This window comes from Dasypus novemcinctus, chromosome 11 (genome assembly GCF_030445035.2).
Source record: "Dasypus novemcinctus isolate mDasNov1 chromosome 11, mDasNov1.1.hap2, whole genome shotgun sequence".
In the NCBI taxonomy this organism is placed as follows: domain Eukaryota; kingdom Metazoa; phylum Chordata; class Mammalia; order Cingulata; family Dasypodidae; genus Dasypus; species Dasypus novemcinctus.
In genome coordinates this window covers 28,131,226-28,157,740 of record NC_080683.1, presented here as the reverse complement: position 1 = coordinate 28,157,740, position 26,515 = coordinate 28,131,226, and the positions used below count along the sequence as shown (strand labels likewise).

Below are 26,515 nucleotides of genomic sequence, written 5' to 3'. Positions count from 1 at the left end.
GTGATTTTAAAAAGGAAGAATAAAAGTCCACACATAAATCTTCATATTTATACATGAACATCTATCCTTACACATAGGATATCTACATATACATATATCTTCACATGCAAACTATTTTTAAGCAGTAGTAGTTCAGATACAGGGATTTATCACAAATGGCTTGAATAGACAAAAATTCATTTGGGTTATAGTTGAAATAATGAGTTTCATAATGTATACTGCAGGGAGGAAAGTTGGAAAAGACAGAGAAGAGAAAGGAAAATAAAATACAGAATGGTTTTTATCTGTAAAAATGTTAGACTTGCTCAAGAGTAAAATTAAAATAACTATAACTGATTCACCAAATAAGCAACCTATATTTTAGTACTAGAAATAAATTTTTAACAATTTTTTCTAAATAAAATCATGATGGGTGACCTTCATGATTTCTTTGCATTTTATACTCGGAACAAATACCTAAGATACTTATAATTTTTTCTTATCTTCCCATTCAGATCTTGTAATATTTCATCATACTAATGAATTCAAAATAAAAAGGAAAGAAGTCCTGCTTCAGGCTATGATAGCTTGAATTACATCAACTCTCCAAATTAAAGCAATGGTAAGAGCAACAAAACAAATTTGAAAATAAAGACAAACAGGACTTGTGTGGCCGAAATTTTTTCTGCTACTTTTTTGCCTCAGATTTTGCCTCCACAGAGGAAGGCTAAACAGTAAGCCATGAACAAGAGCTTTTAGCAATCTCAGAGAGGTGGGAAGACAAAAACTGATATTCAGTACTACCAAGGCAACCCAAATCACAGAGAAAAGAGATCACAATAAAGTAACCTTGAGGTTACATGCACTTACTGTGCTCAAAGCATTTGCCAACTCCTCAACTGGTGAGTGTAAGGGAGGCTGAAAAACCAATAGAAAGATGTTGCAAAGAGTGTAAAAAGCCAGAGAAAGCTTTTAAGATTGACCTTGAGGAGCTAAAAATTGAAATCCAGATTCTGCCAAAAAAAGAGAAGCCCCTATAAAAACCTCCTGTTTTTAAATAAGAGTCCTGAAGGGTTAGACTGGAAAGAGGACACTATTCAGAAACACTGAATTTCTGCTTTATAATACCTCAATCTATATCTGGATTAAGGTAATCTACCCTTATTCAAACTGCTAAAAAAGGGAAAATTAAATTCTTCCTGAAGGAAATTATTTCTGCAGCTTTTCAGAGTTAATGTACAGCATTCAAATCAATAATGTCCATACATACGAGTAAACAAATCCGAAAGACCCAAATCCAATGGTGTAAAAACAGACAATTGAACAGATCTACAGGTAATCCAGAAATTGTTGCCATCAGAACAGACTTTAAAATGACTATTATTGAGGTATAAAAGAAAGTAGCTGAGAAAAAGGAAAATTTCACCAGAAAACTGAATATAAAAATAAGTATCAAATGGGAATTATAGGACTGAAAAATACCAACATTAAAATTAAGAACACAACAGATGGGTTTCATAGCAAATTAGAAACAACTGAAAAGAGGATTAGTGACTAGAAGGCAGCTATGAAAAAAATATCTAGAGTAAAGTACAAAGAAAAAACAGATGGAAAACACAAAAGAAAAAAAAGAATGTGGGACACAAAGAATGTCTACAGGACACAATGAGAAAAAAAAAATAGGTAAATCATGCTGGTACTTAGAACTCCTAAGAGAAGAAATAGAGTAAGACGGAGCAATATTTAAAAACATGCCAATTGAGATATTTTTAAAAGAAAAAAGAGTTTAAATACAGATTTAAGAAGTTCTATTATGTCAAGGAAAAAAAATTCTGAAAAAGAAAGTGATCACTTAGGTACATCATATTAAAGCTAATGAAATGAAAAAGAAAAAGAAATTCTTAAAAGCAGACAGAGAGAAAAGATATATTACCTTTAAATAAGCAACAATAAAAGTCTAATGAATTTATAAGAGAAACTATGAAAGCCAAAAGATAATGATATGACTCATCAGTCATTAAAATGCTAAAAGAAAAGAAAAACTGCTAACCTTTAGGGCTCTACAAGTGAAAATTGCCTTGAAAAATTCAGGAGCAACAGGACATTTCAAGCAAATTCCATGAGAATTTAATTTAAATGGACTTGAACCAAAAGATATACTAAAGGGAATTCTCCTGAAAGAAGGAAAATGATCCCAGATGGAAGAATATTCAATAATAAAGAACTGAAGAGTGCTGGGTAGGGTAAATATGTTTAAAACTAAATGAATATTGATCCCTTAAAATAATAATAAAGATAACTTGTGAGTAGTAAAATTATACTTCAAACTCAGATTCATGACAACAAAAAGGCATAAGTTAGTCGAATTAAAGCATTGTAAGTCTTTGTACTTTCTAGGATGTAGTAAGAGTATTAATTTATAATACAATTTAAAAGGCCAAGAAAGAACTTTATATACATAATATATAATTTATATATAAAACATGAAACCTATATGAATGATCTACAAAAATAAGAAAAAGGGAAGAAAAGAATGGGTGGGATAAGTACAAAAAAATAAGATGACTTAAAACCAATATATCAATGATTATAATTAATATTAGTTACTAAATATACCTTTAAAAGACAAGACTGGTTAGATTTTATTTTTTAAAATCCAACTATAGGCTGTTGACAAGAAATATACCATAATTATACAGACAGAGAAAAGCTGAACATTAGTATGGTCATATATGCCTTACAATACATATGATCCTAATTAAATATGTATGGAAAGCTCTGTAGTTTCATGTTACATAATTTTTAAAGTAAGAAGTTTTATAGAAGCTATAGATGTTTCATCATTTTTAAAAAGTCAATTCAAGAGGAAAATAAAACATTCTTACTCTCTATATACCTAATAACAGTTTCAAATATTCCTTTTAAAATTAAAACATTTAAAAGGAGAAAAAGTTAAATCCTTATTCATATAAAACAAGTAGAAAAATCCAAACAGACAAAAAAAGGAATGTTAGAAAATAAAAATTTGATTTAAATGGAACCGACTTTACCTAATAACTAAAGAATATCTATTATTTTCAAATGCTCAAGAATCATTTACCAAAACAGATCACATGCTGAACCATAAAGCAAATTTAAAATATTTTAAAAGTATTCAAATCATACAGAATAAGTTCTCTGATCACAGTATAATTTTAAGATAAAAAGTGGGAATTGTTTGGATACTGAGTCAACTTCTAAATAATCCATCAATGGATAAATCAAAATTGAAATTAGAGATATTTTAAGTAAATAATAATGAAAATAAAATATTGTTTCTCAGGAAATGAAGCTAAAGCTATGCGTAAAGAAAAGTTATGATTTAATTCACTTGTTAGAAAAGAGGTTAAAAATCCCTAATCCAAGTATTAATCATATGAATCCTAAAAAAAAGCAAATTAAACCCAGAGAAAAAAGGAAATAATAAAGATAAGATCAGAAATCATTAATATTGAAAATCAACATATGTGAACTGAAAAGACAAATCAGAAGATTAATCAAGCAAAAGAGCAAATATCCAATTTAAGGGGTGAAAGGAGAACACGACTACAAATCCAAAAGTTATTAAAACCAATGAAGAGAAACTTAAGATAAACTGGACAAAATCTTAATTTACTATAAGAGATTCATATAGAATCTCTTAATTTACTATATAGAATGGTCTTAGATCTATTAAAGAAATTAAACCTGGAATTAAAAATATACTCAGAAAGAAAACTTCAGGCCCAAATGAGTTCATTGGTAAATTTTTCCAAACACATAAGTTAGAAATAATACCAGTCTTATACAAACTCTTCCAGAGACTAAGGAAAAAGAAAAAAAAAGAAAAAGGGATCATCTTATGAAGCAAGCATAAATTTGATAATAAAAATGGATAAGAATACATAAAATGAAAAGTATAAGCTAGTACTTCTGAACATAAACATAAAATGTATAAACAAAATCTTAATAACTACAATTTAACTTTATACAAATAGGACAATACATCACAACCAAATAAGATGAATTCCAGCACTGCACTAATGGTATATGTAGAAAATCTAGATTAACATATTATCAGATAAAGGAGAAAAGTCATATATTGATATCCCCTATGATAAAAACACTTAAAGCAGGAATAGAAAATAACTCCCTTAATATGATAGACTATCTTACATAATCCTATAGTAAGTATCCTTTATATTTAATATTTTATTCAACATTAAAATGGAGGACCTACACAATAAAATATGGAAAAAGAAATAAAAGCTATGTGGTTTGGAAAAGAGAAAATGAAATTAGCATTATTTAAAGACAGTATGATTATATATCCAGAAAAAAACCTGAAAAATCTATGTATAAATTATTGCAATTAATAAGTGAATTTATCACGTCATTGGACCCAAGGTTATCATATAAAAATATATTTTATATACTCAGCAAAAAAAATATTAGAGCAAAAATTTAAAATATCCCATTTCCAATAAGATCAAAAGCAACCACTAATCAGGAATAAATCAAACAAATGATGCATAAGACCGCTACACAGAAAACTGCAAAATCTCACTGAAAGAAATTAATCACAACTAAACAAGTGGAAAGATATAACTTATTTATGGATTGAAATACTCAATATTGTAAAGTGGTCAATTCTCAAACTGACGCAATGCAGTCCCGGAAAAAATCCCAGTTTTTTAAAAAAAATTGTACTTTTATTTTATTTTTTTGCAGAAATTGACAAGCTGATTCTAAAATTCTACAGATAAGTTAAGGATTTAGAATAGGCAAGGCAATATTCAAGAACAACAAAGTTGGAAGGTTTATTATAATGTTATAATAAGAATTAAGACATTGTGGTATTGGAACAAGGATATACAAATAGACCAATGGAACATAACAGAGTCCAGAAAATTCTCATATATATATACATTATGAGAAGAGTGGCACTGCCGTGCAGTGGGGAAGAGATAATAACCTTTTCAATGGTGCTAGATCAACTGGATATCCACATGGAAAAAAGAAATTGGACCCTGACCTCATACTGTATACATGTATCAATACCAGATTGATTTGTTAAACTAACTATGAAAAATAAAACAAAGCTTCTTAAAGGTAAGAAAGAAGACTTTCATCTTGATCTTGGAATAAGAGTATTACTTAAATAAGACTCCAAAATAGTTAATCTTAAAATAAATTGATATTCATCACCACAAAACATTTGAACATACAACACTGTGATTATACAAAAAGCCACTGACTGCACACTTGGATAAACTGTATTGTATATGAATATATCTCAATAAAACTGCTTCAAAAAAAAAAGAAACTGAGAAGCTGGGCTACATTAAAATTAAAAACTTCTGTTCATCAAAAGTAAGCCACAGAAGATATTTGCAATATATACACCTGACAATTCATACACATTATAACAAATTCTTAACAAACCAATTAAGAAAAGAAAAAGATAAGCCAGTAAACCAAGGAACTTCACCAATGAAAATTTCCAGTAAAGAATCATGGCTCCTCTGACAGAAATGGTAGCACACCATTAAGAATGTAATTAAGAGCACTGAAATATAAATCTAAATGTGACTAAAAAGGGAAATGTTAAGATTGTATATATGGTAACAGAATAAATTAAAAAAAAAAATCTATAGAACTACACTACACAAACAGTAAACCCTGAGTTAAGCCAGGGACTATAGTAAATAGTAAAATTATAAAAATGTGCTATCATCAATTGTAACACCAATGCAAGGTGTTAATAATAGGGTGGTATATGGGAATCCTGTGTTTTATGCATGATTGGTCTACAAACATACAACTTCTCTAACAAAGGGGGAAAAACCAAATGCATATTATGATTTTAATTTTTTTCAAACACCACATAACCATCTAAAATGGAAGAAAATGTCCTAGAATCATACAAGAAATGAATATTAAATAGAGTGAACAGTAGGATTTTAAAGTACATAGATATATTTAAAAGACCACAAGAAAAATGTTTCTGCCACCATATATATTATTTATGTATGTAAAATATTTTAAAATTAAATAAAAAAGGCTTGACCAAAAGGGGGAAAAGGTAAAGACTAATGAGTTTATATGGGTAAAAGACTTCAAAGTGAGTCAGGAGGTCATTCCAGAGGTAATGCTTACGCACATCTCAGCGGGATCTCTTTAATTGCCAAAATAGATCCTACCCCAAATAGCACTCCTAAGGGGTTTGGAGACATCCAGACACTAAAGTCAGGGCAGATAGTTCAGGAGTTAGGTGCCTTGCCAGTGGGCCCTACTTTGGAATTTATACTCTCCAGTGTGATAGAGTTAGACTCATTTTTGTGGTTTCCTTACACATGGCTCTTGTGTCCTTCTATTTGAACCTATAATTACTACTAGAGTTGTTAAGTATATGTCCAAGAGACCTGAATTTTTGGGCTATGCATGTGTCCGCTGGGCCCTGACTCTCAACAGAGTTGCAATACCTATTCTCTAGTTCATTGATTCATCCAAGACAACTAATGAGGAGATGATGGATAACCAACATACCAAAAAACCAAAGGTGTCTACAACTACAAGCTAGAGAGTCCCACCCATTGGCTGGGTGGGACTGAAGCCCCCCCACCTTAATTAAAGGTAGAGTTACGCATCACCATCCCAGAATCCTCAGGATTGGGGAATAAACTGTGGACTAAAGTAGACTTACTGGTTATCTACTATACACTTATAGTGATTCTAGCAATGGAAGAAATATCACTGATGTGGAGGCAATGGCTAATGGAGGTTCTGAGGGTAGGGAAAGGGAAAAACTGGTGTAATATGGGGGCATTTTCAGAACTTGGGAATTGTGCTGAATGACATTACAATGACAAATTCAGGCCATTATATCTCTTGCCATAACCTACAAAATTGAATGGAAGAGGATCTAAACTACAGTGTAAACTATAATCCATGATTAGTGGCAATGCTCCAAAATGTGTTTATCAATTGCAATAAATGTACCACACTAATGAAAAACATTGCTAATGTGGGAAAATGTGGGAGGTGTGGGGAGTCGGGCATATGGGAATCCCCTATATACTCTCTGTAACATTGATGTAATCTAAGTACCTTTTAAAAAATAAAAAATGAAAAGAAATAGTGAAAAATGGCATAAAAAACGAAAAAATGAATGGAACGCACACAAAATGGAAAAGGGTGCTCCAAAGGGAGAAGTGATTATGAACAAAAGCCAAAGGGAAAAACTACCATGGAAGGTCCAGAAAAAGGCAATTGAGTATATGGAGTGTCAGGTAAGTGGAGAGAGGTAGAAGGGAGATAAAGTACAACAGTAAGAACTCAGCATGAAGAGCCTGTATATACTATGCTTACGGATTAGATTTTATCTGGTAGATATATTCCTACAAAAAAGTGCTGTGAGGATTCAGGTGGTTTGCATAATGCCCAGGATGGAGTGTCTAGGACTTAATACACTCAGTGGATAAACGTCCAGACTCTGATCTGAGCCCACAGCCTGGGCTCAAACACAGGCTCTATCTCTTTCTTCACTGCTAAAAGGAGATGACAATGTACCCATCTTAGAGAGCTGTTGTGAAGAAAAATGTGTTAATAAATTTAACATGCCTGGCACACAACACCCAATAAGCATTAGATACTATTAATATCATTAACAAATTTAGTTCTTCTCACCAGAAAAGCAACATGATCAAAAAGAGTCTTGGAATGGAAATCAAAAGTTTGGATGGCTCCTAATCAGTTGGGTGACTGGACAAGTCTGTTCACCTTTCTCAATTTCTCTATTTCTCTGGCCATGAACCTCAGATTTCTTTTATCAGTAATCGTTCCCAAATTTCCGCAGGCCTGAATATGACTACTATGACACACATGCTGATTTATTTACATGATTATGGATTCTCCAACAGCACATATTGGATTGATATTTAGCCAAATGGCAACATCTTTGCTTTTCACATTTAATTACTTATTTACGTTATTTCCTATGCTTGAATTCATGGGGGGGGGGGGGGGGGAATCCAATGTGGTTACTAAAAAGCCCAAAGGAAAGTTTTGTTTTGTAAAAGAAAATGTACACCTAATTGATTTTTCTGCATTTAATACTTCAAGAATCAACTAACTCTTGAGTGTCTGATGCTATGAAAAGGTTAGGAAGCTTTCTTCATTTCTAATAGATTCTCACTGTATTAGCACTGGTGTGCTAAGGGGTGTGAGGGATGGGTAGGGCACTGGTGGAGGCAGTGGTGACAGAGGTCTGCCCTGGTGAGGAGGAAAAGGCTAACATCGCTGTTGTTTACATTTGCCAACATATGATGTAATAAAAAGCAGACCAACTCTTAGTCAATCTTACTATGTTTTTAAATTTCCTACAATGAACCTGCTTATTGCTTGAATCCAGGGCAGACAACTCCCACTTCCCCCCTCCCCTGGTTTTGTTAAACCACTGCATATCAGTACAGGAAATAAAATAATTTTATGGGAAATATACTAAGTGGGGAGGGGAGAGAAGCAGGAGACAAATTTTTATACATAATATTATCTTAAGTATAATAAATGTGAACATTCAATTTCTAAGCTCTACATGTGCACACACATGTACCTCTCTATCCATCTATTTTTCTAACCTGGAAGAAAATTTTCAACTTTAGCAGCAGTGATGATCTCTACCAGGAGATTAAGGTTGAATTTTACTTTCTTACCCCTTCACATATTCTTCTATTTTATCTATAAGAAATATATGTAAATCTGGAAAAAAGAAAAAATAATCCTTTAATATAATATATATACTTGTAGGATTGGTAAAATGTGTTTCCCAATAAAATTTTGGAGGCATTTTATCTTTACCATAAGTTTTCTGTTCTGAAATTTCAGGAAGTGTCTCTATAATCCTCTGATAACTAAAGAAATCCAGGCACTTTGTAATATATAGGCCTTTTGGGATGGTATCATCCATATGCTTGCAACATTTTATCTACGTATCTATCTGAGCCTTTTAGTACATCTGCCAAATATTAGACTCTAAAACACTTTAGGCATTTTATTTTTCCCACTTTTATGATCAGTCTGCTTGTACGTAGTAGGGACCCAATAATTATTTATAGAATTAAACTAATTGTATGTTGTTGAACCATTTTGTACAGAAATTAATTTTAGTTTTACTGATTCAAAGTTAAGACATTACCTTAAAAAATAGCTTTAAGACAAGAAAAGTACATTCCTTGAAACACATAATTATATTTTTTTCTATTCTAGAAATAATTTGAAGATACAATTTCACCTCAAGAAGACATTTTGTTCTACATTGAACTTCAGTCAGTTAAATTGAACATATATCCCAACTTGTTACAAATCCATTTTATATTTTTCTCTAGATTTTTTTAACTAATGAAAACATGATGTTATGTCCAAAACCAGGTTTGAAACATCACTGTCCTACTCAAAAGCATTAATGTCTTCCTACTGTCCATAGCCACAGAGTTGGACTGAAGGATCGCCACAATTTGGCCTCAATCTACCTCTCTGAACAACACCTGCCTTCCCTTTTTCCATCCCACTTTCCTTTGCCTACATTCCCTCCTGCCAGAAAACACTAATACCTCCCAACAAAAATCTCCTACTTCTCATAATTTATTCACTCAAAATCCTCATCTCCTATATGACCCCTTCCCAGTTTCTCACACTGTAACTCACTCACCTGACCAACCAACTAGCAAATGGGAGTTGCTTAATAATTGCTGATAAAATGTGATTGAGAAGACTAAGTGTTGGGAGGTTCTCCTTCTCAGCACATTATATAATGAGCCTTATTTTATTATGTCTTGGGTAAGCATCCAGTGAGTTTTGTTCTTATCTCACATGCCCTACTTACCCTCTGCTTTGCATGTGAATCTTATCCAAGTTACTTTCAACTCTTTCTCCCAGCTAGGTCCTCAGCTTCAGGACTGAAACCCAACCCAGCCATATTGAAACTCTGCCCATTCCAAGACTTTGGTAAAAGTGACAAATGAAAGCTCCCATAACTGGGTCTCACAGGGCCTGCTTCCTGATCACAACTCCCCAAAGTCTCTGATGCCAACCTCAAGTGACAACTCCATTACTGCAATTGATCAGGCCAAAACGTTTGGAGTCATCTTGTACTCCTCAACTTATTTCACACCCCACATTTCATTACTTCCAATTTATATTCAAAATCTAACCACTACTGCTACCATTCTGGTCTAAGACTCCATCATCCCTCACTTGAATTATTTTAAGAGTCTCTAATTTTCTCACTCTTATACCCTTAGAGTTAATTTTTAATACTAACAACTGGAGGTATCATTTTAAAATATAGCATGTTTGAAAATGATGATGTCTCTCTTTTGTTCAAAATTTCTCAGTGGCTCCCATTTTACACAGAGCATGCTGCCTCTAACAAACAGGCCATGTTCCTGCCCTAAACTGTTCCCTCTTGTCTAATCTCTGCCTACAAATATCTGCATGGCTCATTCCCTCTTTCCTCAAGGCTTGGCTCAAGTATCACTTTATTGATGAGGTCTACTCTCAGTACCCTATTTATAATTGCAAATACTCCCCCAATACACCCAACTGCCCTGACCCAAATGTACTATGCTTATTATCTACCCTTCCCCCTTTGTATATAAGGTTCACTCAGGACAAAGGTGTTTTTTTATTTTTTTTTATTTTTTACTTTTTAAAAATTTTTCCTTTTCATTGTGAAATAATTTCAAACCTACAGGTCAGCTGCAAAAAATAATACAAACCCCATACAGAGAACTCCAAGATAGCTCCACTTCCCTAGATACCCAGATCCAACAACTTTTAACATTTTGCCACCTTTTCTGTATCATTCTGTCACCATTTTCTGACCATTTGAGAACAGTTTTCACGCATCATACTTCTTGAATACATAATACTTCCATGTTCATTCACATAATCACCTTAAGTGCAGTTACCAAGTTCAAGAAGCTTAACATTCACATAAAGCTTACATTCAATATTCAAATTTTTTCTTACATCCCAATAATGTTCTTTTGAGTCTTTTCTCCTCCCCTTTTAGGTCCCATCCAGTATCATGTATTCATTTGTCATTATCTATTTTGCTTCTCTTTCTTTTTTTTTTTAATTGTGGAAATGTACAACATAAATCTTCTCATCCCAACCCCTCCCAAGCATACCATTCGGTGGGATTAATCACATTCACAATTTCACAATAGGTCAGGCTTTCTCTTATGTATCATCAGAGTTTAGAATAGTACTTGACAAACCCTACACCAGGAGTTCTTAACTTTTTTTTGTTCAACAGACCACTATGCCAGTCAGGTGAAAACCATAGACCCCTTACTAAGTCCACACTACACTGCATATTATTTAATAAATACATCACACCTACACCAACATGTCCCCACAAGAATAATGCTTTTTTGAATTTCAATTCAAGCTCCCAGACCCCTGGCTAAGAGTCCCTGCTGTAGAAGCTCAACAAATACTTGCTGAATAAGTGATGGTTGCCATACTTTAAACTGTACAGTTAGGTCAAAGACTGATCTCCCTTGCAGTCTAGCCCAGCAGACGCCAAAGGGCAACTTCAATTCCTGACCACCCTCTCTCCAACTCTTCAAATTCCCCACATTCTTGAACTCAGAGAACCCATTTCCTTTGAATGCCTTTTGATCTGGTTCACAATCTGGGTGCTATACCTAATCTACTCATCATGATTTTCTCTCCATTACCAGCAAGATACTTGCAACTTCTAATAACATCCCCATGATAGACTTGTACCTGGCCCATTCAGAAACCAATGCTCCCACATCTCCACCCAATGGTGTCAATCCTAGACGCTCTCAACCAACATGCAGTGATTACTACTTTCCAATGATGATCATTTTGGTTTCACTCTCCACTAATATTAACTACAGTTGTATCTATTACAAGAAAGCAGATTATTCATCAGTAAAATATGAATGATAAAGGACCTATTTCACAGGGTTTTTGTGAAGGTTAGTATAAAATAATGCATAAAAAGTACTTAGCACAGTGCCTGACATATAAGTGCCCAATAAATATTACCTACTACTGTTAATAGGTTACTTATTGCAAATCTATTACTTAAATATGATGCCAGGTCAAGCCCTGAAGAAAAAAGCTGACAAGTTTTTTTCAAGATAATTTCAAGAGTAAATTGTTAAAAGAGACCTATAATTGATAATTGATATAAACACACATCATATGATGAATCTGTGTCAACTATAGAAAAGTAGGTAGAATACTTTAAAACCAAAATAACAGAGTGGAATTACAGCCCTCATCATCTCAAAAAGGCTACATAGCAAATCTCCATCTCTTTACATCTACTGGCAAGACAGACAAGTAAAGTAATATCTCCCTATATTTTATCAGGAAAATTAACTTAAATAAGATCCATCAGCATGTACCTGAGGCCTGAAGCTTATCATCTCATCCAACTGCCAGCTACATTTATTTATGACATATTAAAAAAGAATGAGAAATAGCCAGGTTCTGCTATCTTCTCTTCACTCATGTTTCTTTCATTGCCTATTGCAATACCTCCCCAACTCCTTCTCTTGGCAGTTATTTTTCTGGCTTGGTCCTGAAAACATCAGCCTTTTGTAAGACCATTAAATTCCATCCCTTTGGAATATAGGTATTATGTAGGCAATATCATAACTCAATATTTTATGATAATAGTGTCTTATGATGATAAATAGCTTTACCATTCCAAAAAACTACTGAAGGTGAGTCCTCAGAAAAATATTATATACTTCAATAATAACTAAATAAGTGTTTGGATATTATTTTAATCCTGTAACAGAAGAAAAATGAGTAAATAAGTAGTCACAAAAATAAGCATTCTACTTCAAAAATTGAGAATAGAAATAGAGGTAAATTTTGTACCATAATCAATAACAATGTCTCAAAGTTCAATAGAAAGTGTGCACACACTACATGCAGTTCTTATAGGTATTGTCTCTCACAGCTTATTTTGGAAAAATATAATTAAATGGTATCAAAAGAGTGAGAATTCAGTAGAGAAAATGGTTAAAAAAACAATAATCAGTAAATAATAGGTACTTTGAAAGAACTATAATTTTAAAATGTTTCCAGCAAATAATAAATCTACAAGTTAATATTAATAAGGCAAAGTTTTAAAAAACCTTATTAGCAACCATAAGCAACTCTAATTTTTCTTTTTAAAATTCAAACCATTTCCAAGTTGTCAATTTTAAAATGATAGTTTCTTAAAAACAAAAGTAGAGATGATCTTTAGATTTTACCTGATAACATTAGTTGATAAAACATCTGAAACTCATAAGTTAGTGATAACTTTGGTGTTCAACCAAGTTGGATAGCTCATAAAATAATTTTGTTAGTTTTTAATACTCTCCAGATTTTTTTAACAAAGCATAAAATAGCACCTCTATTAGGAAAGCAGAATTTTTGAAGCTAAAAGGACTACTTAGGATGTGCCTTAAATTATATCTGAAATATTTAGTAATTAACAATATTTTATGAACTAGGAGTGACTTAAATCTACTTTTAACACCAAGATGGCAGGTATCTAATTAAAGTGAATTTTCAAAATTTACCTTATAATAAATCTGAATTTTCAAAATTTACCTTTGTTGCTGTTGTTTTTTCATAAATATGGATCACATCTATAATGTCTTTAAAACCCAATAAAATTATCATTTTTGAGATCTAGGTGAAAATGGAATAGTTTTCTTTTTCTGTTGCTCTACAGAACATGCGCCCTTCCCTTAACTTTCCACTGGAGCACTCTATCTTTTTAGATCTTCAGATCTTTAGCTAAGAAAGTATAGTTTAGCATGTTTTTCTTCAACACAGTTCTTTATAAAGGAGGGTACTTTTTTTGCACATCTTTAAGTATTCAATATACATATCTAAGCTGTGTTCACAGCAGGTCTTATTTTCAAATATACTTAATGTTGAGTCAATATTTTCCCAGTTGAAATCTTCTAAGCAATAAAACTTGGGAAATGCTGTATTGCTCTGCAGCTAATGCAGTATATATAATCATTACGATACTTTAGAAATGTGCTTAAGGCTTTTCTGGAATGGTCATTTCACAAACAGCTAATAATCCTTCCTGGTATTCCTAGTGAGATACTGTCTCATTAGACCCTAAACTTGGTCAGAGGTCACTCGCACTTTAAAATAATAAATTTCAAATCACAATGATGCAAACATACAGGCTAATACGTTTTTGACAAAGTAAATTTCTGGAATAATATAGTAGTAGCAGAAGTAGGAGGACAGGAGCAGCACCAGGAGCTGTAGCACCACACACTGGGTGTCAAAGACCTGGTAGGTGTCATGTAGATACATCAGCTATTACATTCAATTCTCACAATGAGTACGAGCCCCTCCATTTCACAGTTGGATGAACTAAAACCCACAGAGGTTTTATTTGTATTATTCTATGTGACTAGCTGGTTGAGCAGGGATTCAAACCAGCCCCAAATGACTCCAAGACACAGAGTTCATATTCATTTCATGATGCTTCTTTTAAAATAAAATTATTTGAATTTGGCAATAAAGACAAGAAGGTTACAGCTTTTTGCCTATAAAAGCTACCAAATCAAGGAAGCCTGAATCTCTATCTTGCATTAAGGTAAAAGAGTTCCTGTATAGTACCTTCTTTCCTCCCTCTTCTTCCTCTATGTTAAAAATAATATACTAATATCATCAGAATTATTGGTAGTTATGGTGAGTGAGTGACCTGAGAGGAATGTGTTAGCTCTGTATAGCATTAGGAGTTTGACAAAGTTTGACAGCAATAGCTGGCACGGCAGTCAGTGCAAGTTTAACAAATCTTTCTTTTTCCCTCTCCCTCTCTCCCTCTTCCTCTCTGCTTCTTTCCCACCTTTCCTCCTTCCCTCTCTTTACCCTCCTCCTCTCTTTCCCTCTCTCTCACACACACACTCAAACATAAATATATATTAACATCTAATACCTGTTATTCAGAGAAGAATTCAACTTAATGTCACCAGATAGTAATGTCACAACATCTTACTAAGCAAAAGATATTTCCTGGAAGAAACTAATTTTGACTTGAATTCAAAGAATGAAAGGATTCACAGAAAAAATTGGAGTAGGGATGATGGAGCAAAGAGATTCTTAATAAAAACTGGGGATATTAGGAGGGAAATGATCCCAGCCCAAAAAAGGCACTGATAAATACATAAATTTCGCCTTGCTAGGCAGGACATGGTTGAAAACTGATGAAGACAGAAGTGACACATCATCACACTATCAAAATTATTCACTGTGTGGACTAGTTCAGTAAGGGGTGTAGCATATTTAAGTAATCTTGAGTTGCTAAACACTATTAAAGATTTGGGTAGAGACATTAGATTTTTAAAAATACTAGAAGTGTTTGGCATCATATCTTTCACTACATAGGTAATACGGGGGAGGTGTAAGGACTTGTTCAATGCCACACTAGTTAAGTCATAGAGCCCTGGTTCTAGTCTCTAGACTAGTACTACTTCTATAAGACCTGTCAGCTCCTAGGAATTGCCTCCGTCAACTATTTGCCTCTCCTTTTGCAGCTGTGGGACCAACTGGTAGTTAATATTTCTCTGTATTACTAATGACACCCAAGGCCATAACAGACACACCCAGGAACTCAGGGAGAAGCCAAGACCTTTACTGGGTGATGCAGGACAAAGCACCTCAGGAGTTACTCTGTCCTAATTCTCACTAGACTTTTGCTTATGTGACTCCTTGCTTCTGTATTTCACAAGAGTAAGATTCACATCTCTCAAAAGAAGTTAGCCTAGAATTAGGAAATCAAATGATGCAAATAATATTCTGGTTAAACATTTGCATGTTCAAGACTTTGAGAAGTTATAACTCTGTGGATAACCATAACTAAGTGGTTGGAAGAAAAATTACTTTAATGAAAAATGGCATTTAAAAAATAATTAGAAAGAATGTTTTTGTAAAAGAAGTTCACAACAATTAGGAATATATGCATGTAACATCTTGGGAACACTTCTAGAAAGATAAATAATTACCTGTGAAAAGTCTTGTTACACATCATCAGACTTTACAAAGTCAACACAAATGTAATTATGTCAACCACATAGTGAAAATTTGAAATATAAAGGGGTGAGGAAAATATCCAATAAATTAAATATGGTCCTTTTGGGGCAAAGTAAGATGTTACTTATACTTGGATTCTCCCAAAGAAATATTCATAAACATAAAATAAGCAAACATTAAAAAAAAAAAAAAAGAACTAACCCCCCCCCCCCAAAAAAGGACAAAAAACTGTAAACAACTTCCTAGTGACTACTGGTAAAAATTAAATGAATAAATAAAAACAGATATATGAATTTCTGAAATACTATAAAGGTCATAATCTGCTTATAGAGCAGAATGATTCTTAAGTTGTATAACTTAAGCTAGAAACAAGAGTATTATAAGTGAATGAAATTCAAAGACAAAATATTTCCAGTAAAGATAGATTAGATATAATATAATTTTAAATTCCTTCTAGGAGGACTAGAAGCTTCACTTCGTGGTTAGGATTTCAAATGTTCAGGCTTCCAAATAAATTGCCTCTAGACTCTTTTCATCATTTTAAGATTTTTCCATAAAATGGCCTTCATTTTCATAAGTCTCTTATCTCAATTGCAAACAAAACAGGAAAATGGATTTAAATTCTTCACTGAGATCCCTTCCTGGGCTCTGCCTCACTGGTTCCTAATCCCATTTGGCTTCCTACCTCCACAGACTTTTACAATGTTAGTTACCAAAAAATCTCCCTGGTAAATCTGGAGGCAAGAAATTGAATTCTATCCCTTGAAATATACATGATTCAAACACTTTATGAAGAATGGATCAATCCCCCTTCAGAATGCCATGCCAATTCATTGAAAGTTACCAATAAAGATCATTTGTACCCTGAAAATCATTAAAAAATAGAAAGTTTATCCTGATGACCAATTGGCTGTCACTAATTCTAAAAGATAGTAATATGTTCTGACAAGCTTTTACTTCATAATAATATTTGTTCTTCTTTGAAAATGTATCACATGACCTTGTCCAGCTATGGGCTAAATCATCTTATTAACAAAAATTAGGGACAGGGACAATCATTTTTCACCCAGGGTAGTAGAGTCTTCAAAAATCTTTAAAATGACACGATGTTATATAAAGAAATCTCTAAACTACTTGAGAAACATACAACCCACAATTATATAGCCAAGGTGACCTCAATATTAATTGTACTTGGGTAGAAACTAGCAAGCACACACATCATACTTTTGAAAAACAACAACAAAATTATCTGAAATGATTTATATTCAATTGTATACTCAATTTACAAAGTCCAAGTAATTCTCTTCCTTTGAATTCAGCTTGGATATGTGCATAAAAATCAAATAAAGGTAATATACTCTGTCCAATCTTCTGCCACATTGATTTTGTAGCAGAAAAGCAGAACATTACATTATCTTTTTACAGTATGGAGTTCAGTTCCCTCAGTTCGCAAGTAGGAGCTTCCAGCAGATAATGACCAGGGAGAAGGTAATACTTTTAAAGGTTCACTAAATACGTAGCTGGCACATTAGGAAGAAAAATACATCAAAATTTCATGACTAATGCTCAGTTTTCAGTGAATGCTAACCCGAGAACTCATGATACCACCTACATTATATTGTATGTCACAGAAATGCAGTGCCCCCTACTGATTTTGGCATAATAATAAGTTTAATCTTCACTAAAGCATTTTTCAATGTTCATTTAACACCATGGTTCAAAAATATACTGTCTTCCCCTAATGAAAATTAACACATGTTAATTCTTGGTATTAGTTAATTTTTTTTTTACAAGGACTCATATATATTCTTAACTTTTGTTCAGCTCTTTTAAAAACCCACAATTGTATAATTTGTTCACAGAGCACAGAATAGCACAGTTTTAAAAAATCCTTATGGTTCAATTCAGAAAACTGAACTGACAATTCAATTCATTCATTAAATTCATTAAAAGTTTGGACACCTAAGGTGGGCCTGGTTCCATAGCTAATTTTTAACAATGTAATTTCCTCCAATGTATTTCCTTCAATGTAATCCTGCTAAAAAAGATTTAACATGACTAAAAGGTCAGTTATTTAAGCGCAGAAGGGTGGAGAAAATCACCGTATTTTTGCACAGTCTGCATGTCACATTAGCCTCAGAACGTGGTGTCTCCCTAACACGATTGCTAGGCTTTTAGGTTAAGGTACCTATCTTGTAACTACCATGTCACTGCAGATTTCAAGAGTCTTCTTTTTCTACACTTCACAGAAGCATGCTTTTCCAAGCATTTTTCTCTAGTTAACAAGGAAGAAGACAATGCCATATATGTGTGCATCCTCCTAAGGTCTCTTTCAGATCTAAATTTCAATATCTTATAAAATCTGTAACTAAGAAATAGCTAGACATAACTTTTTGTCTGTAAATTTTAAACTCTACTTTGAGCTCAATAAAAACTCTGGAATGTTTTGTTGTATTTTCCACAGTGCCTAGCACAATGGTCACTGTACATAGAAAACTCCCAATAACTTTTATTGACTGATAAAAAGAAAATGTTATCTGTAGCCTTATATAAGCTCTAAAATAGAATTTCTGACATTTCTAAGGTAATATAAATATTTGATAAAGAGCACCAAGGCCCTAAAATGCTAAGCACCTCAGCACCTTACTTGAGAATTTTACATTACATGCTTGATTTTATACTGTTTCCATACAACTCAGGAAACAGATTAGTTAACTACAGTTTAGTTAAGAGCATAAACCATACCCAAAGCAAGAATTAGGACTCAGTTCTGTTGAGAACAAAGTAAGTTTCACCAGATCCATCAAAACACTATTTCCTTTCACAGATAAGGAAAAAAACATGTTTTACACTTACAACTGCGTGAAATCATCTTATTCCCAATCCATACAAATCTTAACAAATCTTAACCCTTCTGGGGATACGTACATTTGTAGATCTCCACCTTTAACAGGATCCTAATACCATTCTCACAGATAGATACAAAATATGGGAAAGTACCACCTTCCTACAGATAAACTATTTCCTGAAAATAATAGCCAAGGTCTATACATACTATGACTCTTTTATTAGCATACATATCTGTTATTCCACTCTCTACTTTTCTACGTGCTTAAAACTTTTCATTTGGAAATAGAAATATTACCTTTCTTGCTTCTTTGATCATCTTCCGAATAGTCTCCTTTATCGTAAGTAGGTGTGCTCTTGGTGGGTGAAACAGGAGGTCTATATGGGTACCTCCTAAGAGTCCAGGCATCACATACGGCCATCCTAAGTCAAGGTTTGGAGCTTCCACGTCCGACTCAAGGGGCCAGTAAGTCCCAGAAGATGAGGCATCATCGTAGGAATTGTCAGGACCGTATACTGTACATTGCGTAACTTTGTGGACATTTTTCAAAATATAATTAATTTCTTCCTCAGCTAAAAATTCTGAAACTCGTTCCTTAGCTAGAAATTCTTGGTATGCTTCTAAGCCATGTTCAATCAGAGTATCAACTGCTACCCGATACCATTCCTTGTAGTGAGGCTCAATGTAGTTGTCTGATTTGCACTCATCATTTAATGAGGAAAGCATTGACGAGGTCTCCATGCTTGCAGACATTTGACAACAGCACTTTCAAATGTCCATACATGCAGTGGGGAGAGGTATCTGGTTGTTTGAAAAGGAAATTAAGATCAGTTAGAATTTTGTAATCAAATATTTTATGGTATATATCAACTACTTATTTTTACATTTGCTTATTTCCATTTCTAGCAGCTCGAAAAGACTATTTCATATCCAAAATGATAGCAACAGCACCACAATCCACATATCTATCACAAAGATTTTCTTTTTACAAATTACTGGCTGATTATCTTCTTTCAAAGTTCCTATACTTTCAGCATATCTTCTAAGACAACACGCCTTCCTTCTGTGATTTCCAGAAGTCTATCTTTCTTAACTTTAATCTCAGATTAAACTTGGTGTTAGTTTCCTAGCCTTTTTGGTTTTATTAATTGTTTTTAAAGATTTTAAAATAGAATTAAATATAACCAATGGGGGAGTGGATGTGGCTCCAGCAGTTGAGCACCCACCTCCCACAGGAGAGGTCCCAGGTTCAGAACAAAAACAAACAATAATTAGAACAAATGAGCTCAGGGAAGCTGAGGTGGCTCAATGGTTGAGTGTCAGCTTCCCACATATGAGGTCCCAGGTTTAATCTCTGGCCCTTGGTACCTCAAAAAAATATGTACATTTTTAAAATAAGTATAAAATCAATGCCTGGCCAGTCTTTAGTCTAAGTTTTTACTGAGTAATTGTTACGCATATAATACTACCCTGGATGACTTATGCTAGATGAAAAGCACGAAACACCCACCTTCCAGGAATTCATTAATCAGCTGAAGAAGCAAAACATATATACAAAACTCTTAACATTCTGAGCAAAGCAATATATTGCTAAGAGACAAAATGATTAATACCTGTATTCCATCCTTAAAGAATAAAAACAAATAGAGGTCATTCTGGAATTAAGAGTTATGGATAGCCCTGTGGAGGGTGAAAAGTAAGATGACCTGGTGGAAAGATGGAAGGCTGACATCCCACACAAGGGCAAAAACCTAAGCGAAAACAGAACAGCAAATTTTTTTCAGGAGCCAGAAAAAAAGAAAACACTCGGTCTGCTGGACTGCAGGTACTTTTTCTAGGAATAGAAGATAAAGCTGAGGAGACAAGATGGAACCAGGTGTGAAGTGGCACTGGAGATTTTTATGAGCCTGTGCAATTTGTGTTTAAAACAATTAGTCTAGCAGCAACAGGGGAGCAAGAGGAGAGACATGCAGCTAGGAGGGTCTTTCAGCATTCAAACTCCCGGTAAAGAAGTGATGAGAATGTTGAGACAGAGAGCTCCTGAAATTTGAGGATTCGATAGCATAGAAGTGATGAAGAAATTTAAGACATCAGAAAGAACCCAGGGATTTCTCTTAGGAATCCAATTCGCCTATCCAAGCTCACTTTCACCCCATCCTCACAAAGTTCATAAAATGTTATTCATCCAGTTATGAGTGCATTCATTCACTGTGTGAGATACTCTATTGAACTTGATCTAAATCAGATAAGAGACTTTCCAGTCTTTTGAAGTCATGATCTCTATTGTATAGATTCAAATAAAGTACAACTCTATGATGTGCTATACTACTTTGTCAGCAGCCCTACCCTAATGTTAAATTTTCTAGTTAATATGGCCTTTTAGGTCTCAAACCTATCAAAACTTAAATCTACTAAACAGATGGGTAACTCAGGAAGCCATTACCATTGATTAACTCCTTAGCTCAAAATAAGAAACAGAGAAGTTATGAAGGAATGGACAATAGGGCCACTAAGTTTTGCTGGCAGACAAAAGGTCAGAAAAGACCCAGCATTTACTAACACAGACTAGATGTGCATGGAAGACAAAAGGTGCCTCACTTCACTATTTTTAGGGGAGGAAAAAAAGTAGAATTTTTACTGAGGATGTTAAGAGTACAGGACGGCTAAAAGGTAAATCTATTATAAGAATAAAAATAGAAGTTCTTTTCTGTCTCCTAAAGAGGTCTTGGCTTGAGTCATAACTTGACCCAAGCCTAGGCAACTAGAAGTGTTCCTGGAATCCAGCTTTGGAGAACTGGAGAGAAGGACAGTTTCCTACCCTAAATGGTTTTACGGTGGAGTTCTGCAGAAACATAATATCACTCATTTGTGGGGAGACTAAGGAACACCAAGTTGGTCTGTTGGTGTTTAAAAGCTATAGGATAGAGAAATAAAATTCATTTTTTATTACCTAATTGAAATTAGTCTATTGACATGCAAAGGAATACATTCTGAAACTTTTACACTTTTATCAATCACTAGATAAGGCTCCATCTTTTTCCAAATCACATTTCATTCAAGTTCAGTAGTTCTCAATAGGGGCAATTTGTTTTCCAAGGGACATGTGCAATGTGTGCAGATATTTTTGACTATCACATCTCAGGAGGAGTTGTGCTACTGGTATCTAGTATGTGGGGAGTTGTGCAAAACAACTTACAATGCACAGCACAGCCTCTCACAAGAAGGAATTATCTGGCCCAAAATGGCAACAGCGTCAAGGTTGAGAAATCTTCCTCAAGTCGCTCACATCAAATGCAACATATAATACTACCAACTAAAATCCTCTTCAAAGTTCATTAAGGTTTTCTTTTGCATATAATGTTTATTTTTAATGAAGAACTAAGGTTTTAATTATTTTAAGGGTCAATCCATTTGCTTTAAATATATTTATCTAAGGTTTCGTGAGGTACAGTTGTCATTTGATAATTACAGCCAATAAAAGGGTGAGTTTCCAGTGATAAACACGAAAATCATACCTGTTGTTTATAAATATTGAAAATAATTGGTAACTACTGGTTGTTCATAAAAATTCCAAGGTTTTTATTCACTTATTTATTTAGTAAATGTTTTAAATTTAACTTTTAATTCTTAGAACACATGATGTTCAATGCATATTACCTATTTGGAAGTGTGTATGTGTGTATATATATTCATTTCTGAGTTTTATCTATGCAAATAAAAACTTTGCAACTGTAGAAAAAGTCATTCTTGAATGATGCTTGAACTTAGAAATCAGAGATGAGATTTCAAAAGGGCTGTGAAAGCAAAACTGTGAAGGCATAGATGGAGAGTTAATTATGGAAAAAAAATTGAAAATGAGAAAACAATGAAACACTGTAGGACTAGTCAAATAGTAATGCCAGATACAATGAAGAAAAACATATCACAGAAAATAAAAAGAGCACTGCAATTAAGATATGAAGTACAACAGTTAAGAAAAGAAATAAATACACTTGATACTGTCCAGTTGGAGAGCCTACATTCTACTTACTCTCTGGAGATACTTATTTATCACAAGAGCAGTTTACAAGGGATACTAGTGAAGGAAGCATCCACAAAAAAATTTAAGAGAAAACAACACAGCCACGATACATACATAAATGGGTGCTGCAGTGAAACAGGCTTGTATTTTAGTTACAGTCTTACAATAGCATTCTTAAGAGTTCAATTACTATACATTTCAAGGGATTTACCTACAGATAAAATTAATTAGGTACACCTTTAAATGTATGAAAAAATGCATTATTCATAAGTATTAAACTCTCCAAGAAAGTATATTCTTTTAATACACAAGGCAGAGATAATAAGTAAAGCAAAATAAAATCTTGATCTGGTGTATAACATGGGCAGACCACTAGGATTACCCATCAGTTAAGTGACTCATTCCAAAAAAGCAGCCTCATAAAGTATATGATTCAGATCCATGACTCAAAAACATTACAAACTGCATTCAATGTTGAATCTTCAGGGTCCTTTGTGGAAAATGGAAACATCAGATGTTAATTCTATAAATACAAAGGACAGAAACTAGGCATACAAAATAGATTTCAATTCATGGGCCACTCTGGAAAACAGCTTAGAAGTCTCTTATAAAATGAAACATGCAACTAAGATATGACACAGCATTTGCACTCTTGGGACTTATCCCAGAGAAATGAAATCTTATGTTCCTGCAAAAAACTTTTATATAAAAGTTCATAGTAGCTTTATTTATAATAGCCCAAAACTGAAAACTACCCAAATGACTTTGAAATGGTGAATGCAAAATTGTGGCATATCCATACCACAGAATACTACTCAGAAATAATATTGACACAATATTGATTCAATATTGATACATACAACAATCTGGATGTATCTCCAGAAAATTACGTTGAGTAAAAAAAAAAAAAGGCCAACCCCCAAAGATTATACATAACATAATTTCATTTGTATAACATTCTTGAAATGATAAACTTACAGAAATAAAGAACAGACTATTGTTTGCCAGGGTGTAGAAATGGTGGAGGAGTGGAAGGGAAGTGGTGTGGTTACAAAAGAGTAGCAAGAGGTGCAGGAAATATTCTATATCTTGACTTGACTGTATCAATGTTAATGTCCTAGTTGTGATAATGTATTACAGTTTTGCAAGATGAAAACCGTGGGAGAAAACTGGTCCCTGGTCTAAACCATAGGAATTTCACGTGTCAAAATAATAAAAATTCCACTTATATAAGTTAATGACCTTGAAACATAACCATTCACTATCATTTGGAAGCACTTATTGAGAAATTCCTGTAGAATACTTCATGAGAAAAATTAATACAAAATGACTCTATTTGTGTTGAAAATGGAAATAGAGATATAATATTCTTTTATGAATACCTAAACTAGTTCTGAATTCATACTATCATGATATTTGCACTCTTAAAGCTCCAATGAACAGGACAAGGTCACCCTAATTGAATTGTACTTTGTACTGTGCAAGAGAACTCCACTTTTAGCCTGATGCTGATCAATGTGTGTAACAATTATTTGGATAAATAGAAAAGAAAAATAACACATTGATACAATGTGCAGAATTGAACAGCATCATATACGTTAGATACCAAAAATCAATATTCAAACTGAGTATGTTCATGAACTATATCAACTTGAACAAGATTAAATCCAACTACAATAAATTTAAAGATATGAGTTTAGATTAAAAATTAACAAAATAAGTACAGAACTGGCCAGGGTTTGGGGTAGATCGTGTCATGATGAATAGTTGAAAAGTAGAATGTTTAGCCCAAAGAAAACTAAGAGACACATAAGAGTGTTCTTCAACTGAAAAACAGTCATAGGGAAGTAGAATTTTTTAATGGTCAAAGACGAACACAGGTTGGCTCAGTGACATACGGGTCAAGGCCCCAACTCTAATGTCCAAGAGCTGAATTTCAGCTCTTCACTGGATGGTTTTAAGACCTTAGTGACATTTTTCTGGACACTAAGCCTCTTTCTGTATGTAATCAAGCAGAGGGCATATTTTTGAAGAGCCCTATAATGTGTAACAAGTTGGGTTCTTGGGGCACCCTCTGCTTCAGCAGTCAAAGATGACATTTATTTTGCTGCTGAAAAGATCTGTGAAAGATCTGTGATACTCACAAACTTGCTAACTTTCCTTGGGGCAAGGAAGCTTTAGGAAAATGTTTCTTACACTGAAGTGACAGGGCCTACCAGCCCTCTTCACAGTTTCTCTAAGTCAGTCTTTGCAGTTCAGCTTCATTTTATTTGAAGTTGAAAAACACTAGGCACGCCCATGCTCAAATGCAAAAACAAACCCGAGAATGTCCAAACCTGCCTGTTGTGGTTTTAATGCTATGTGAAAATGCTTATGTTATGATGATATGTGGCTAAAAAGCAAGTACAAAATGATACAAGCAGACTTATAATTAAATTTTTTAAAAAAAGGAAAACACCAGAAAATAAGAGTGATTGTGAGTGCGAGCATGCTGGGTGATTTTTTAAAAGCTTCATTTTTCTATACTTACCAAATGTTCATCAATGAATAATTAATTGTTTTGCAAGGGGGAAAAATCACTTTAAAAGAAGAACCTCAATATTATTTGTTTTTAGAATATCTGGCTCTTTTCTCATTCATGTACTAAGTTGACTGTAATTGGTGATTTATAACCCTACATATTGAAACTGTTCTTATTGTGTACAGGGACCATAAAAAAATACATAGCTGAGCTTAATGAGGATTTAGTAAGTAGCTCACTGATGCCCAGTGTCATCCCTAACCCTCCCAGGCTAGGATTAGAGGCACTGCAAGGAGACTCCCACAGCAAACCCCTGGAGGTATTATCATTTCTCACATTACTAATAGGCACCATTCTCTGCCCTCCCCACTAGACTATGAGTTTTGTGAGGGCAGAGAGTGTGTCTGTTTAGTACAATTCTTGATGCTTGGCAGACAACTGTTAAACAATAAGCTAGTAATGTATTGCCTTCACAACTCAAGGAAATGGAACGAGAGCTGATCAAAGTATGATGGGCAAGAAATGGCAAAGTGTAAGTAATTTAAAAATTTAATACCCATGCAGAACTTTTAAAGATTTAAGCAGATATTTGTGAAATCTCCACGGCTAAAGAAATAAAAGACACTAAGACACTGAGTGAGCTCAAAGAAAAATTTGAAATCTTGGATAGAAACATAACAGAGTTTATGAGAATAAAAGCCACAATAAATGAGATTTAAAATAAAACAGAGGCACACAAGGGCAGATTTGAATTCACAGAAGAATCAATCAGTAACATAGAGGAAAGAACAACTGAAATTGAAAGGATAGGAGACCAGAGAGAGAAAAGAATGGACAAACCTGAGCAAGGGCTCAGGGCATTGATGATAACACAAAGTGTACGAACATATGTGTTATGGGTGTTCCAGAAGGAAATGAGAATGGGAAAGGAGCAGAAAGAGTATATGAGGAAGTAATGGCCAAAGACTCCCCAACTCTCATGAATGACATGAACTTATTTGTCCAGGAAGCACAGCATACTCCA

General features: G+C 33.7%; 1 protein-coding gene across 1 annotated transcript in view; it reads right to left on the bottom strand.

The window, feature by feature from the left end:
• Window positions 1-19,750, bottom strand: part of FAM83B (family with sequence similarity 83 member B) — a 66,275-nt gene extending 46,525 nt beyond the window's left edge. Inside the window, exon 1 of the mRNA XM_004461591.5 lies at window positions 19,247-19,750. Within this exon, the coding sequence (XP_004461648.3) occupies window positions 19,247-19,702 (456 nt within the window). The 5' untranslated portion in view covers window positions 19,703-19,750. The remainder of the gene's footprint in view (window positions 1-19,246) is intronic.
• Window positions 19,751-26,515: the final 6,765 nt, after the last annotated feature.